Genomic DNA, 18161 nt, shown 5'->3' on the forward strand with positions numbered 1-18161 from the left:
GGCCCTCCCAGATGAAATCTGTTGAGGGCAGGGGATGGGGGAGTAAAGGGTGGGCCATCAGAACTGTAATAGTTTTCAAAACCAAGTCTAGAGATCTGCTTACTTTTTGCCTTCTGTTTGCCAGGTCAATTGATGAGAATAGAGGATTAATCCCTTGGCCCCCACTTCAACCAACTGTGCCCCCCCTAATCCTTTCTGCACCCTTTTCCTACATCCATCAGAAGACAGGTTCTGAATGGGAGATCCCTTGGGACCCTGCCTGATGGAAGCTGGAGGGTGTATAACAATTTGGGTGGTCTAGAATCTTCTCTTCAGGGCAGGAGGCCGTTTAAAGCCTCATCACACACCAGGTGCCAGGCCCTGGCAGGGAGAACAGAGGCTGCCTTAGCTGCTAGAAGAAAGGGGTGGGGAATGGATCCCTTGGGATCTCTTGGCAGATTCTGCAGGAAAGCTTAAGAATGTCACCATTGCAGCCAATGCTGCTTCCTTTAGCCACTCTGAGAACCAGAGCCCGCTGTGAAGGCAGATCGCCATTCCAAAGGGAGCCTGGTAACAATGAACTTTATTTCAGGAGTGACCTTGGGTAGCTGTAGCCTCCTGGAAATGTTATTTCTTTACTTCTCATGGGAGATAGAGATTCTTTTTTTTGACTGCTTGTTGAGTGATGTGATGAGTCTGCACCTTAGCCCTATCCTTAAAAATGTTAGTCACAGAAATGGTAACAGGTACCCTTCTTTTGCCTTGTTATAGGGTGTGTGGGGGTGGGATAGATGGAGGAGATTATATTAAAGAGGTGCTAATGAATAAAATGGAAGAACCTTGGGATGAAGAATTTCTTGAAGTCAGATTAAAGTGATCTAGAGTCAGAATAGGGGAAGATTCACAGGACTTAGAGGAGTTCGTGAATAGAGGGGCTTTAAGAGTAAGTAGGAGGGAGTCCAGGAGAGACATGGGGATTTTGAGGGACTGGGGTGAGATCATATGGCTGGAAAAGAGTGAGATCTGAGTTCAAATGCAGCCCCAGACATTTAGTAGCTGGCTTTGAGCAAGTCACTTAACCTCTCTCTGCCTCAGTTACTTCAGTTATAAAAAGAAAATAACAATAGCACCTACCTTGAAGGGTTGTTGGAAGGATCAGTTGACATAATGTTCATAGCGCTTAGCACAATACCTGGCACATGTTTGGCATGTGTAATGCGTGCTTATTTCCCCAAGAGGAGCGCAGGATAGTTTGAGCTATCAGCCTTCCCTTTCCTTAGTTCTGAAATGGGATGGAAAGTGGCATTTATCAGCTGGTCCAATCTTCTCCCCTCCCATAGAACTAACAGTATTTATGACCATCTTCTCTGTTTTCTTTCTTCCTTTTTTTCTCTTATATCTTGCTGCCAGTGTTGGAGAAATCTGATGTCCAAGTCAGTAAGAAAGAAATCAGGAATCTTTCTGGCTCATTAACCTTGGTCTGTCCATCTCTCTAAGAACCCTGGTCTCTAAGAAGTTCTCCACCGTGTTGTCATGATATTAAGGACTGGACTTGACTGTAGGTTTTCAGCTGGTGGTTGGGGTGGGGGTGGCAGCAGCGAGCAGTATCTGATGAAGGAACAAGTCCATTGGATTGCATTCTCGTCAGAATGGGCCTTTGGGGGACTGTAGCTAGAAAGAGCTCTTTTCAAGTCTCTGTCCTCTACTTGTATTACATTCTGCTTTTGCTTGCTTCTCAGAAAATCCAACAGTGAAAGTGAGAAAAATAGGGGCAGAGGTTGTTTGTTTTTTTTTGTTAGTGGAGACCCAAATCTATCCTCTGCCTCAACCTGGCAAACATCCCCATTCAATGGCTTGTTCTAGTGGGTCAAGAAAGAAAGGTAGGATCCACCTCAAGGCCATTTATTCTAACCTAAACCTGCTTGGCCTCTCCAGTTTCTTCACCCCTTACCTCGAATTGTTCCTAGTTGTATCCTCTGTGGATAAATAGAAAAACAGCCCTTGAAATTCTTGAAGAAAGCTATGAGTTTCCAACAAGTTCTCTCTTAAGGCTAAACAGCTCCGGTTCTTCAACTAATCCCCATCAGGCTTGTTGGTGCCATAGGGGAAGAAAGCACAGAGTATGAAGTCAGGAAGACTGGAATCAGAGCCCTGACTGTTTCAGACATTTTCTAGTTGTGTGATCCTGGGCAAGTTGCCTTCTCTGCCTCTTTCCTCACCTGTGAAATGAGGATTATAATAGCATCTCTCTCACATGATTGTATTGTGAAGATCAATTGAAATGATGATGTATTTTAAAGAACTTCACAAACCTTAAGTCCCTATGTAAATGCTAACTACAGTGATGACCTCAGCATCATCTCAAGGTCCATCCTTGTCTTCTCTGGATGCTCTTCATCTTAGTAATAGTCTCCTTAAAATGTAGTAAAATTCCACAATTGAACTCACTTATTCAGCTGTGGTCTACTCAGGAACTGTTATTTTCCTGATCCTGCATGTTATCCTTCTTTTAGTGCCGCCTAAGACCAATAGCCCTAGTTATGGAATAGTAACAGTAATTAATATATAGTACTTTCTGGTTAACAGAGTATACTTTTGAAACTGCTTGGTAGAGGGGAAAGGCTCCTGGTTCCTCCATTAAGCATTCTAGCTTTATGATTTGGAGCAAAACTCCTAAGCTCTATGAGCCTGCGTTTCCTCATCTATAAAATGTGGATAATAATACTTCCACTACCTACCTGTCAGGATTATTGTGAGGGAAGTATCCCAGAAACCTTAACATTTCCAAAGAAGTGTGGACTATTATTCTTATTCTTTAACAAATTATCTAATTTGGTTCTTACAACAAGATAGGTAATATTAAATATTATCATTCCATTTTACAACGGAAAAAAATTGAGAATCTTATTGCTAAGTGCTGTGTTCAAGATCCCACAGCTAGTTTAATGCCAGGGCTCAAATTCAAATAAAGGTTCTTCCGAGTCCAAGTCTAAAGATCGTACCCTTAACTTCCGCAAATGAGGGAAGCTAGAGTGCCTTTGTGTTTGATATTAAGAACTTGGCAGGCTATTCCTCTTTCAAGACAAAGTAGGGGATGAGGGGGAAAAAAGGATTGTGACACAATTGGAGTGGGTCATGGAGAAGAGAGTCCTTCTGTTTTCCAGAAAGAGCCTTTACCCAGAGAATGAATGATGTTTCTGGGTTCTATGAACCAATCCCTAGCAAGTAATAGGATGGATACTCTGATATCCATGAGAGGCTTCACAATATATACTGATCTTACAGAATTCGATATACTTAGGGTTGGGGTCATGGGCTGAAAATAGATATTTCAAAAACATATAGATAATACATGGATCAAAATCTATAATATATTATTAAAGGGAACCTAGATTTTAAGGGGTCATGCCCGACACATGATGATCATGGCCTTTTCCAAGTTTTTCTTTAGGATCTGAAGCTGGGTGCCCCAAGGACTGACACAGTGTGGCAGTTCTAATAGTCTTATAAACACCAGAAAGCCTCATTTGCAGATGTTGGCCCTATGAGGACTTCCTTTGTATATGCTCATGGCCAACATTCATAAAGGCTTGTGGGTAGATGAGATGGAAGGTCAAAAGATCTCAGAACTCTACTAACATTAACACTGAGTTTAGTGAAGTCTAGGAAGGGACAGAAGAAGCCAGAGGACAGGTGGGTCTGTATCTTCAACTTGATAAGGCTCCTCCAAGTAAGAGCCTCTTCCTCTACTCTAATTTTAAAGTAATTTCCCCAATGAGAGAGTCCTGGTAGCTCTCAGAGAAATACCAGATACAAAAGGTGACACATCCATATCTCTTGGCCTGTGACCAAGATTATAAGCCAGGGGAGGAAATAGAGTGGATGGAATGTTCTCTTGTCCTAATGGGAAGAGTGTGGTCTAGAAGAAGCACCAGCTTAGAGTCAGATTCCAGCCCTGCTACTTATTAGTTGTGTGACCTTGATCAAGTTACTGCCATTCTCCAGGCTTCAGTTTCCTCATTTGTAAATTGAGGGATTTAAACTAACTCTCAAATCCTATTATTCTAAGTCAGGGGTTGTGGGCCTTTTGGGGTGTCAGACCCCTCTGGTCATCTGTTGAAACCTAAGGACCCCTTTTCAGGATAATATTCTTAAATGCATAAGATAAAATGCAAAGATTACAAAGAAAACTAAATCAGATTGAAATAGAATTGTCCAAATATTTAAAAAGCAATTTCATGAACACCAGATGAAGAACCCTCCTTCTAAGATAAGCCTACAGAAAGATGTTCAAAAAGGGTGAGAGAGGACCCAGAGCTATACATGTTGGCTTGGGAGCCTGCGATCTCCAATTTGTCAGATCTGCAGCAGATGAAGGGTTAAGTTCCCCCTCCCCCATTTCTGAGACTTGGAGGAAGGAGAGGGAAGGTGGGTGAAGCCCCAAGCCATTAGGGCCCTTGCATGACATGGAGTGCAAGAACCAGAGAGAAATTTTTCTTTCATGCTTGAACTTTAAAGCTTTTAAAAATGCTAAACGGGCAGTTTCTCCGCCCTCCTCTCCCATGCCCTCCCTCCAATACTCAGCTGGAAGGTTATTTAGGAAAAGAGTTTCCTTTCTAGATCTTCAGGAAGACTTCATTTTGATGTCCCTCGCTAAGTCATGTAAGAGCCTGGCCTCTTCTAAGGTTTTCGGAATGCCGTGGCGGGGTTGAAGAGAGGGCCAGAGAGATAGCAACGCTTCTTTACATAAAGCGAGTATTGGAAAGCATGTTTCAGGCTATCAGCCTGTGTTTTCTTTTCATGTGAAAGTGGTTATTTGTAAAACTGCACATGTGCAGGAGAATGTATCTGCTCAAGTTCATACTTGGATAGAACAATCAAGGCAGACCCCGTGGGTGGGTAGAGTGGGCAAGTCTGGGCCCAACTGTTGGCCACAAGCATCCAGTTGTACTTAAGATATAAATATCTTCATCCGCCAGGGCTCTTGGCCAAGAAGCAGACACAGGTGCAGCTCCTTGAACACTTTTTTAGTTCTGATTTTATTAGTAAGAAGACTTTGGAGTCATTCTGGCCTTCTGAGGCAGAAAAGGAGACAGATAAGTCCTCCTAAGAAGCCAGATCTCTTCTCTGCATGGTTGGTAGTAATGGTGGGAAGAGTAGCGGTGATGGTGGTAGGGGCAGCCAGCCAAGACTTGGCCTGCTTTCCCTGGGGGTGGGGGATGGGAGTAGAGCACTGAAAGCATCTTTTTACCCTCTGTATTCCTTGGCTTTGAACCTCACAGGTAAGGAAGACTGACTTGGTTTCTAGAAGCAACTACCCTCTCAGGAACTGATGCCAGATTTGGAATGGGGACTTTGGGCAGAAATTCAGTTCAAATCCTTCTTTCATGGAGTTTTCCTGACCCCCAACTCATACCCCCTTGCAAGTTATAGCAATCTTTTCCTGCCCTGTCCTACTGTAGCACTTACCTTTCCACTGGCATTTATCTTACATTTCATATTGCTGTTTAAGTTTTGTTCTGTTCGTTAACATTTAATGTGAATAGTGTGCTTAGCATCTTCACCTAGTCTAGAAACCCCTTAAAGGCAGGGACTGCAAATTAATTATATAGCTTTGTAGTCTACTCAGTGCCCTATGCATAGTAGGCTCTTCTGAATAAATATTTCTAGGGTCATAGAATTTTAGACTGTAGTGATCATCTTATATATCCTCCTTCATTTTACAGATGAGGAAACTAAGACTTAGAGAGATTGAGGACTTGCCCAAAGTTAAACAGCTAATTTAGTGAAAAAGAAACATGAACGACCCTTTCGGTTATTCTATGCACCCCCTAGTTTATTTGTGAAATGAATGAATGAGAGAAAATTGCCTCTTGCCCTATTTCCTGCCCACAACACATGCATCTGTGGCAGATCTTATGGATGGCAGCATTTGATTTCCACTGGCTCTTCCCTTTCCTATGAAAATTTAGATCCGTCCTCTTTTGGAAGCAGGGTACATATCCAATAAGCCACATTCTTTGGATCTTGCTTCCTAAAACTGGGGTGAGGGAGTGAGTTTCCTTTCATATCCTTGTACCTTTTTTTCCTACAATGATGGGTTTCAGTGGTAGGAGCAAGGCAGGACACTCAGCCCCCACTCTGGCTCCTTTTGAAAGGAATATTTTCTCTTTCTAATGTAACAGCCTACAAGTAAGAGATAAAACCAGTTCTAGGAGAGAGAGCCTGTCTTTCTGTTTTTTGCTTATAGACTTGATATTTCTAGTAGGCTCCAAATCAGAAAAACTAGGTCTTCAGACTTCCCTAACTTCTAATATTTGTAAATCACTTAACATTATTAATCTGGGATCCTTCCAAATATCTTAGGGCTTTGGAATTATTCCTTTTCTTCCTTTTTGGATTTTATTTTGCTTCCCATTGATTTTGGAATTATTTCCTAGATCAGAAAACAGAGGTTCAGGGATTGTCAGTCAGGGCACAAGACCAGAATCCTAATTTATTAGCTTGTGGCTCTAGATCTTTCTCCCTCCTGCCCCCAGCGCTTTCTATGCTGAACTGTGGAATCATGGAGGAGAGTGAATGTTGTATTGTGGATGATCCTCTCAAACCATCACCTGTGGAGAGGAGGCAGGAGGAGTGGATGAGAAACTGGGTGGCTGGGGCCCTTGTGTTGAGGTATCAGTGTTGCCAGGCACGTGATCCTAGCTAGAAGCTGTGCCTGGCACCAAAGGAGTAAGTGATAAGCACATTCTTGCCCTAACAAAAAATTCCTCAGAGTGGGGAGTGGAGAAGAAGATTGGATTTCCAACTTCATTCATTGGACCCAGCAAAAACCCTCTTCTAAAATTCTCCAAGAGGGCAGTAAATACTTAATAACTTTCCTTCCCTCCTACTCTCCTGCCCCCAGACTGCCTCAAAGCCATCTCCCATATTTAGTTCCTTCTCCAACTCCCTTCTTCTCTTCTGCCTCGTGGAAAGGTAGCTTTTCAAGGTATTTCTGGTTCTGAGTACCAATTACTTACATATATATATGTAAAGCTCTGGAATTGGGGAGGGGATGGAATGTAAAGGGATGCAGTATCTGGGATTGTTTTGCCCTCCAAGATGTCCTGGCCCATCCCCATCCTCCTTCAATTCAGGACCATTTCTTTAATCATCTGTATAACTTGAGAATTTAGCCCTTTATTTTCCCCAAGGCCTGTATTTAGGCAAATTTGGGAATCCCAGGCTGGCTTAATTTCCATACCAGGAAGGCCTGATGATAGAGCCTGTGGACTGATGGAAGGCATCCAGTCCCCAGCATATTGCCATCTACCCCACTCTTCCTACCTCACACTGTAGGATGAGGGATGAGGCCAATTAGCCTTTAGAGGCTCCCTTAGCCTGTGGCAGATGGAAAGGCCAGGAAAAAGTGGTTTAATTTAGGCTGTGCAGGTACCCGAATGATTTGGATATTAATGAAAATGAAATGAAATAAACAGCAGCAACTGAAAACACCCACTGTGTGGCTCTTACTCACCCTGCCCGGCTGGGGGGTAGGAGGGGGGGGAATCTCTCAAGCCCAGGCTTTCTCTGAGCTTGCAGCAGTGGGCCATGTTTCCATGGCAACAGAGCAGAGCTGCAGAGATCAAAGCTGGAGGTGGGTTAGCTCCAAACCACCACACTCCTGTGTGGTGGAGCTTCTAGAAAATGCGTGTGTGTGTGTGTGTGTGTGTGTGTGTGTATGTGTGTGTGTGTGTGTGTGTGAGACAGACAGACAGAGAGAAGAGGAAGGGAGGGAGGAAGGTACAAAAAGAGGAGAAGGGGGAGGGAAAAAGAGAAAAGGAAAGGGAGAGAGAGAGAGAGAGAGAGAGAGAGAGAGAGAGAGAGAGAGAGAGAGAGAGAGAGAATGCAAGTTAGCAGCAGCAGCAGCCTATGCCTTCCCCTTGGTACCCACCCATGCTGAGGTTCCCCTCTTTCTCTAGTGCTCTCCAGAGGCACTCTGATGCAGAGAATTTTATCCCTGATCCTGTGACTACCTTTTTTCTTGAGAGCCTAGGCTATTTATCCTGAAGAAGAGCTAGGAGATATATGATAACCGCCTTACAAATATTTCAAGGGCTGTCTAATAGAAGAGGGAATTCTATTTTGCTTGACCTCAGAGGGGTAGAGCCAGGAACAGTGGGTGGAAGTTGTGGAGGGAAAGATTTTACTTTGATGTTAGGTAAAATTTCCTAGGAATAACATGATTGTCATTTGTACAGGTTTTAAGGTTTCTAAAGCATTTTGTATATGTTTCCTTAGGCAAATCACTTCAATTTTTTAGGCCTCAGTTTCCTCTTCTGAAAAATGAGGGGGATTGGAAGAGATGGCTTCTAAGGCCTCTTTCAGCTCTAAATCCAGAATACAATGGTGCTATGATTTCACTTGATAATCACAGGAACTGTGTGAGATAGGATAGTACTGTTAGTATCCTCATTTTATGAATGAGAAAACAAGCTCATCTTAAATGATGGTCACATAGAGTGAATATGAGAATCTGGATTCAATCCCTGGTTTTCTAACTCCAAATCTAAAACCGTCCCCCCCAAATAACATGATGCCTCTTGACCATTGTCCTTGTTTGAGCATTTAAAGCTCTGAGAATGAACTTTCCTCAAGAGGTAGGGAGTTTTTTTCTCCTGAGAAAGCTTCCCTCAAGACCTGGATGACCACTCAGCAGGAATGCAGTAGAAGAGAGTTCCTGCTCGGATCTGGTAAATATTTAGTAAACACTTTACTGTGTACAAAAGGGGATTAATTTAGGCTGGGAAGATACCAGAGTGATTTGGATATTAATAAAAATGAAATAAACAGTAGCAATTGAGAACAAAGCTCATACTAGGCTATGAAGGTACAAAGACAATATGAAATAGTCCCTGCTTTTGAGCACCATTCATTCTCCTGGGTAAAGGAAGACACAATATGAACACAGATAAGTACAAGGTAATTGGAGGAAGGAGAGAAGACATGAACAAGTAGGAGAATCTGGACAGGCTTCATGGAGTGAATCTTAGCCTTAAAGAATGAAAGACTAAGAAACAGAGGTCAGAAGGGACAGCATGTCAGTGTTGGACTAGAAAGCACATGAGATCCTTTCCAATTCTGAGATTCCATGGTTCTGTCTGTGTTACATTGAAGGGAGCAGTGAATCAATACATCTAAGTTCTTGTGGTTGTTTAAACCATATTTGACTCTTTGTGACAACATTTGGGATTTGGGGACAGAAATACTAGAATGGTTTGCCATTTCCTTCTCCAGTTAATTTTACAGATGAGAAAACTGAGGCAAACATGGTTAAGTGATTTGCCCAGAGTCACACTGCAGAGATCAGATTTGAGCTCAGGTCTTCTTGACTCCAGGCCTGGTGTTCTATCCATTGCACCACCTAGTTTCCCAAATTTGAGTTCTAGTCAATCAGTCATTCAACCAGCTATCATTTTTTTAACATCTATATATTCAAGTTTTCTCTTTTAGACCCAGAGGTTGTGAAGAGGTATAGATTTAGTCCCTTCCCTTCAGGAGTTAACAAATCTTATTAAGATAGTTAGACATATACCTTTGAAATACTAGACTATGTACAGTATGGGCCAGATAGAGTTAATATGCCACAATAACTCTGACCATAAACTAGTTGTTTATGGTTATATAAAATGTACAGGGTATTGGGTGTGGGGGCAGACTAACCACCTTGTTGGTATGGTAGGGACAGCTAGGTAATGCACTGGATAGAGTGCTGGGCCTAGAACCGGGAAAACATCTTACTGAGTTCAAATCTGGCCACAGACACTTACTAGCAGTGAGACCCTAGGGAAGTCATTTTACCTTATTTGGTCTCAGTTTCCTCATCTGTAAAATGAGTTGGAGAAGGAAATGAGAAACAACTCCAGAATCTCTGCCAAGAAAACCCCCAATAGGGTTTCAAGTGGTACTTAAACTGAAAAAAAAACAGAACAACAATAAAATTATATAGTAGAGATCTTTCTCCTTGGAGGTGGTCAAGCAGAGGCTGGATAATGACTGGTTGGGATGTTATGGCAATGATTTCTTTTTTGGCCATGGGTTGGGCAAGATGACCACCAAGATCCTTTAAAGTTGTCCCATCCTGATTCCGTGATATATTATTTGCAAGCATCATCACCATTCCCCTTGTGTATATACATACTAAAGGGAAAGTGTGGTATTTGGTAGCAAGAGCACTAGAATTGGGGCCATAGGACCTGGGTTCCTGGCCTAGCTCTACCCAATTCCCCAATAGGCTTACAACTGGATATATCACATAAGAAATACCCAGTTAACATGCACATTTATTCAAAAGCTTAAAAGGCAGGTGATTCAGAGCAAATCATCTTACTTACTGGAGTAATGTTATGGGTAAATTTTACATTTCTGTAAAATGAGGGCGTTGGCTAAGATGATTTCTAAAGATCCTTCCAAATCTAGGATTCCGTGATTTTATGATGTGGTCCAGCCTTTAAAGAATGTCTAGTTAAAACCAGAGCTTTTATTTTCAAGGATTCTTGGAGTTCAGACTCATCTCCTTTAAGCCATATGTTTGCTTCCTCTGCTCCTTGCTATGGTTTTCAAAAGCAGCCACAATGGTAGGTTGAAATAGATGAGGAAAGGACTGGTATGATCAGTATCCTTGTCAACTACCAACATGGTCATTGATTCCTAACTTTTTTGGTGATTTTTGGACCCCTTGGAAGTATTGAGAAATCAGTCCATGGATTCCTTCTTAGAATAATATTTTTAAATGAATAAAATAAAATACATGAGATTACAAAGGAAAGCAATTATATTCAAATATAGTTATCAAAATAGAATAAGCTCCAACCAAATTCCCATATATTAGATTAAGAACCCCTGTTATAATGCTTAATAAGTGATCCTTAGATTGCATTGATTGGATGGGATGGCCAGTGCAAGGATGATGAAGTTTTCTATCAGCTGCTGCTCATTTGCCATCCAACTTCCCCTACAACTCCCCAAAGCCATCTGGAGTGACTTCAGATCAGAAGCATAATTTTTTTTTAATGACAAGCGTGGTTTTTTTCAAAATTCCATGCCCTAACTTTCTTTTTTAAAATAATCATTTATTTCCCCCCATTTCATGAATATAAAAACAGTTTTTTTAAGACCTTCATTTAAAAATGTTTTCTGAATTCCAAATTCTTTCCTTCCTTCCCACCCTTCCTTACTCTCTCTCCCCTCCCTGAGATGGTAAACAATCTGATACAGATTTTACATGTGCAATCATGTAAAACATTTTTTCCATATTAGTCATTTTGTGGAAGAGATCACAAATAAAAAAAAGGAAGGAAGAAAGTGAAATATAATATGTTTTGATCTGCATTCAGATTCCATCAGTTCTTTCTCTGAAGGCAGATGGCATTTTTCATATGAGTCTCTAGGATTGTCTTAGATCACTGAATTGCTTAGAATAACTAGGTCATTCACAGTGGTTCATCAAAAAATATTGCTATCTCTTTGTACAGTGTTCTTATGGTTATGCTCACTTCACTCTGTATCAGTTCATGTAAGTGTTTCCAGATTTTTTGGAAACCATTCTATTTGTCATTTCTTATAGCACAATAGTATTCCATCACAATCATATACCACAAATTGTTCAGCCATTCCCCAATGGAAGGGCATTTCCTCAATTTCCATTTCTTGTCTACCACATAAAGAGCTGCTATAAATATTTTTGTACAAATCAGTCTTTTTTCCTTTTTTTTAAAAAAAAAATAGAGCTAGTGGTATTGTTGGATCAAAGGGGTAGGCATAGTTTTAGAGCCCTTTGGGCATAGTTCCAAATTCCTCTTCAGAATGGTTGGAATCAGTTCACAACTCCACCAATAGTGCATTAGTGTCCCAATTTTCCCTCATCCTCTGCATCATTTCTCTTTTTTCTTTTCTGTGTTATTAGCCACTCTGATCTGTGTGAGATGGTACCTCAGAGTTGCTTTAATTAGTATTATTATAATCAACAGTGATTTAAAACATTTTTATATGACTATAGATAGCTTTGATTTCTTCTTCTAAAAACTGCCTATTCATATCCTTTGACCATTTATCAATCGGAGAATGACTTATATTTTTATAAAGTTGACTAAGTTCTTTATACTTTTGAGAAATGAGACTTTTATCAGAAATATTTGCTGTAGAAATTATTTTTTCAACTTTTTTTAGAGGTATGATATTTTTGTACAATATGGAAGTGACCTTGGAGATGACTTAGTACAACTCTTTCATTTCTTAATTGAGGGAACTGATAGCAGAGTGGTCAGAGTCCCATGCCTATTCTGCGGTGGAGCTGGGAGTAGAACTCGAGTCTCCTGATTCTCCTGATTCTTTAACACCACTCTGGTGTCATGATTTGGTCATTTTTCACAAATGTTAATGAGCCCACTTTGGTGATATAAATAAACACATTCCAGTGGCATTATTCACACTTGCTAATGAATATCTCCTTTTAGTTTCTAAATGGCATAAGTCCAATATGTGACTTAAAGGGTTTATAAGTGAGTTATGGGGCTGATATGTAATCCTTGTCCTTAAATTTGGCCTCTATAGCCTCCCATAAATTGGAAGACTAACGCTCTGAAACCTGGATTAGAGTCTTACCTCAGTCTCCCTACTCTGCCTTTACTGCTACCTAAATTTCAATATTCAATGCCAACTAGTCCCAGCACTGGCAGGCCCACGAGCCATTCAAAGAAGTTTTCTCCTTCCCAGGAGGCTGTTTTTCTTTTGCTATCACTGCAACAACTCCCCACTCCCCACTCTCACTTCTGATTCCCATGGTGTGTGTGTGTATGTGTGTGTGTTTTCTCCCATTCTCTCCTGCTGAGGTTGAATTAATCTATTCTTCTCTCATCTCCCTGGGGCCATTCTCCCCCAGTATTCCCAAAATGAAGTTTCCAGGAAGCATCAAGTTTCCTTCTTGCCCAACAGCTAAACAGAAATCCTTCCACCAAGACTTTAAGCCCTTCTTCTGATTCTTACCTTGGCTCTCAGCTCTTCCTGGGGCATGCCTTACAAAAAGTATATACTTCTGTACTTGCAGATCTGTGGTTTCTTCAATGTGGGTAGTCCCTCCATCCATGGAGATTACAAACCCTTTATAGGTAATTCTGTAAATTGTCTTGGCGAGCTGTTAGCCTAGTGACGAGTTTCTCCAGACTCAGTGAGACTGCTCCTGGAGCAATTTTTCCAACTTCTACTCTGATGACCCAACCTTAGAGAAGCCAAGTCGTGAGGTGTGGGCCAGAATATTTTGTTTAAAATACAAATAATATGTTCTAAATCAGTATTTGGCGATTGATTGCTGGGAATGTTAACCCCCCCACCCCCCCACCCCCGCCTTTTCTAGGTTGATCTGAGCACTCTTCTTATCCCCTGGGACTTGGCAGAAGGGATAGTTATGGGGCTTTTGATGAAAAGTCTATTCTCATGCACCTGCCTGCCTTCACAGTCATTCATGAATTTCCCATCTGAATTTCCTGGCAGGACTTTCTGTGAGAATTCATCCTCCCTGCTGTTCAGTATTGACCATCAATAACTTACTTTGTACTGAGCTCCAAGGCCTTCCCCCTCCCATCACTGTTGGAGGTTGAAGCATCTGGGGGTGATCCAGGGACATGACTATGGAGACCCTAAAAGGGAAAGTCTTCAGCAGAGCTAGAACAAAGCATTTACTAGGTGAGATTAGAAAGCAGGATAGCCCCTATGTCATTGACCACCACTCATGCACCTGTACATTCCAGAATTCAGTTGAGTTCAATGAGCATTTATTGAGCTCCTTCTATAGGCCAGGTCGTATGTTAGGGCCTGGGAATACAAAGACAAAAATGAAAAGTCTCTACCCTCACAAAACTCAGAGACATGTCCCTTATATTAAAAAATAAGGAGGGAGCAACTGGGTAGCTCAATGGATTGAGAGCCAGGCCTAGAGACGGGAGGTCCTGGGTTCAAATGTGGCTTCAGACACTTCCCAGCTGTGTGACCCTGGGCAAGTCACCTAACCCCCATTGCCTACCCTTATCACTCTTCTGCCTTGGAACTATGTATTGGTTCCAAGACAGAAGGTAAGGGTTTTAAAAAAAAAATAAGGAGGAGAGTTGGTCTAGGTGAGCTGTTAAGAGTTCTTCCAGGTTGAACAATATGGGGTTCTACTAAAGCATTTCCATGCATATTGTGGCTCTTTTAGTTTTGTTGTGCCCTTCTTCTATTCCCTATCTGAGGAGCTTCTCATCCAGGGCGAGGAATGGAGTCCGGTGCAGAAACCCCTAATTCTTTTTAACCTAAGTCACCCTGCCCTGAGTACCCACTCCCACCCCAGATCATCAAGTAGCCTAGAGTGGGGAGAATTTTGATTCAGATTCTGCCTCTGACAAGTGCTGTGTGACCCTGGGCAAGTGATTCTCTGCACTAGAGTTTCCACATCTGCAAAATGGGGATAATAATAGCACCTACATTGCAGGATAGTTTGTAAGAAATAAATGAAATTTTGTGTGTGTGTGTGTGTGAGTGACCTTGTAAACTTGAAAACACTCTAGAAATGTCAGTTATTCTTGTTGGAGGTTTGCTGCCAGAGGAGTCATTGCTCTCCAAGGATGATCACTGGTTTTTAACAAGCCATCCACCCAACCCAGGTCACTTGGAGGTCTGGCCTCGTCACCCTAACTGTTAGAACAAAGCTTTTCCTTTAAGGTTACCCTCCATCCTTCTCTCTATACACATGTATTGGTCGATATTGCTTCTTTGAGGGCAGGGACTGTTTTTTCTTTTTCTTTGGATCCCCATTACTTAGAACTGTTCCCGGCCCCGCTTACTAAATACTTAATGACTGGTTGACTTTTTGCTTTTTTCTGTACTTTGTAACCAAGCAGCTTCTTAGGAGGCACAGATTGGCCTCCCCAGTTAGAATGTAAGCTCCTTGAGAACAGGGATCCTCATGATTTTACGTTTTTATCCTCAAGGCTTATCGTAGGGTACTGGTACATAGTATGTGCTTAGAAGACACATTTGTATTTGGTTTCATTCCATTCCCAGACCCTGCCCCAAGTGCCTGGTTTATCCCAAACTTACAGAATGCCCAAACTCTTAGGCGGACGATACTCTGTGCTTGAGACATATGAGCAGATGCCTTGCATTCATTATTACTTGCTGTGGTATAAGGCTAATCAGGAGTAATAAGAAGAAAGGACAGAGACCCTTAAAAAAAGGAGGCTATTCCTTTCCTTTTCTTTCCTCTTTTCACTGTCTCCTCTTCTTGCCTCTCTTCTGGCCTCCTTCCCCTCTTGCTGCCTAGACTCCCATCCTCTCTGGTCATCCAGGAGGAGAGTCCCAAAGACTTCAGAGACTTCGGGACCCTCTGAACAGAAGCCTTTCTCAACTCAGTCAAGAGAGTTACAAGGAGCTGATGCTGTGAGGGTGAAGGCTGGAGGCTGGGTTCCCAATGATAGATTTTATTGCCTTTTTTTCTGAGTAGAATCACTCTTGCTCTTGGAGAATTTGTTTTTCTCTTACACAGTCATTCATGAGTGTATGTGTGGCACTTACCACAGTTACACATATGCCCTTGCTATCTCTGAAGCTCTTTGCCCTGGTCCTTCACTGGTCTTTCTGCTAGACTCAGGTTCTCCTTATGGGTCATTATGAGTATGTTTCCTCTGGATTCTTCTGTTATACTTATTTTGACACTCATTGACTTCATGGGAATCATTGAATGCGCTCAAAGGTCCTCTTGCCGTTTGAGACAGGAGATTTCATTATCTCAGGCTAGTAGCTTCTCTATCATGGGTGCTTCTTTGATCCAGCCATGTTTCATGATTTTTGGAGTCTGCTCAGCTCACGTTTGAAGGGATCCAGGGGTCAACTAGTCCGCCTCATCTCCACAGCTAGTCAGCTGGGAATGTCGCCCATCCCAGGGCTCTGAAGTGTATTGTTGACCTTCTCTTACAAAGCAAATACCCAGGTAGGGGTGATGAAGGGAAGTGGACACAGAGAGGAAAGAGGATTCTCACATCCACCTAACCTCCTAGTCCTTGCTGCATCCATTCCTCTCGGTCCCTTCTGGATCATAGCCCAGAGACTATAGCTGGCAGCTGGCTCCTCAATGCAGCAAGCCTCTGGCCCCAGAGAATCCCTGCCTGGCAGCACTCCCACCACCTGTCAGGGAATCATGAGTCTCAACAATGAGGTCTCTCTGGGAGCCATTTGTCAATTTTCCATGGGTGACTCAGAAGCTGGGCCTGATGATGGCAGGGGCAGCAGTAGAAGTTGGAGTCTTATGCCAGGGGGCTAGTGTGGGACTTAGCAACTCAGTCCCTAGACAGCTGGGGGATCAGCTGGCATAGTAGAGCCCCCTGGGGCAGGAGCAAACAGAAGTTTTCCAGAGGCTTTTTATCTAATGTGCATTTTGTGTTCAGTTCCTTCCCCAGGGTTTTGGAAGCCGTATACTGTACTGGAAAGACCATTGGGCTAAGGGTCTTGGGTTCTAGCCTCAGCTTTGCTGTTGATGATGTAACCATGGAGAACACCTTTAACTCCTCAGGGTCCAAGTTTCTTCCTCTGTCCAATGAGGGTGTTGGATTTAGGGATCTCCTAGTTATCTCCTAGAAATGACATTCTTTGGTTCTGTGGTCACAGAAGCTTGGAGGCAAGCATCCTGGAAGGGGATAGCTCTCCTCCACCTGCTTCATCCACCCTGGCAGAGAAAGTCAGAACTTGAGCCAAGAAGAGTTTCCTTTGTATTTTCTTAAATTCAGTGGCTTACCTTGAAGAAAGAGATGTTTCACTCAAATCCTTAGCAGGCAAAGGAACTGAAGGAAAAGGGAGAAGCCCCTGTGGAGAGATGATGGGGAAAGTGACAGGGATGGGCTTGAGGTGACTGCCCATCATTCTGTTCCTGAGATGGTGAGCTGGAAGCCTCCATTTCTTTTTCCCTAGGCAATCTGGGCAGTGCCACTGTGGGTATGTAGGCCCTTGGGGAACATCCTCAGATGGTGTTGATGATAAGGATGAAGCAAGAGTAGAGAAGAACTATCTCTTCATTTACTAATCCAAGGCCAGAGGGTTAAGTAGACTTATTAGAGCACAGTAGAATTATATTTATAGTAAACCTGAAGCCCCAGGCCTCCCTAGATGCTCTTAAGTTTAGAGAAGAATAGCTTTGTTTTCTACTTGTAGTCCCTTGTTTACTTGGCCTGTTCTCTACCTTGAAATCAGAGAGCTATTATAATCAGTTGTTGGCTCTATCTCTGATGGGTACCTCAGCTTAGTGAAGGGAAGTGAGGCAGAGGGAGAAATGGTCTGCTGCTCCTTCAATGAAGGATTTTAGGATTGTAGATTTAGAGTTGGAAGGGTTCTTAGAGGCCAATGAGTTTGATTCCTTGAATTTTATAGATGAAGGAACTGAGGCACAGAGAGGTTAGATGACTTATTCAGACTCATACAGTTAGTAATTATTTGAGGCTTGATTCGAACTCAGGTCCTCTGCTTCCAATGCCAGCCCTCTAGTTAATAAAATATGGGGTGACCATTTGATTGTATCAGTCACCTTCCCTTGGGTGGATCTCATACCTAGATTTTTCTTTTTTCTTTTCTTCTCTTGCTCCGTGCTCTGTGGCCTACTGTCATCTGAAAACCCAGGAGGTAGAGGTGAGTACTGGCTGAGTTTCCAATGACATTTATTTCTCTGGTATTGGATACCCCCTTGTCTTCCCTCATTCTTCCTTCTCACCTTTCTCTCTTCCCTACAAAGTCCCATTCGCGCACGTGCACGTGCGCGCACGTGTGTGTGTGTGTGTGTGTGTGTGTGTGTGTGTGTGTGTGTGTGTGTGTGTGTGTGTTAGGGTGTATTTGGGTGGTGGTGATATGGATTTAAGGACTCTGTGGGTAGAATTGAAAAAGATTCCCATATTTGGGAATGGGGTGAGTGAATAGGAAAAGAAGACTTATAAGAACCCAGGTAGGGCAAGGAAAGGTTTGAATGACAAATAATTACACAAAGAACCAGTCTTGCCATCCCCTTCCTTTTCCTTCTTTTTCCTCTCCCTTTCTTTTCTTTTCTTCTTTTTCTTTTTTTTTCTTTTCTTTTCTTTTTTCCTTTCCTTTCCTTTCCTTTCCTTTCCTTTCCTTTCCTTTCCTTTCCTTTC

General features: G+C 42.4%; 1 protein-coding gene across 1 annotated transcript in view; it reads left to right on the top strand.

Moving 5' to 3' along the window:
- Positions 1 to 18161, top strand: part of SPOCK2 (SPARC (osteonectin), cwcv and kazal like domains proteoglycan 2) — a 31193-nt gene that overhangs the window by 4003 nt on the left and 9029 nt on the right. The window contains exon 2 of the mRNA XM_044662822.1: positions 17656 to 17664. Within this exon, the coding sequence (XP_044518757.1) occupies positions 17656 to 17664 (9 nt within the window). The remainder of the gene's footprint in view (positions 1 to 17655; positions 17665 to 18161) is intronic.

The sequence above is a fragment of the Gracilinanus agilis genome, chromosome 2 (assembly GCF_016433145.1).
Source record: "Gracilinanus agilis isolate LMUSP501 chromosome 2, AgileGrace, whole genome shotgun sequence".
Taxonomy (NCBI): Eukaryota; Metazoa; Chordata; class Mammalia; order Didelphimorphia; family Didelphidae; genus Gracilinanus; species Gracilinanus agilis.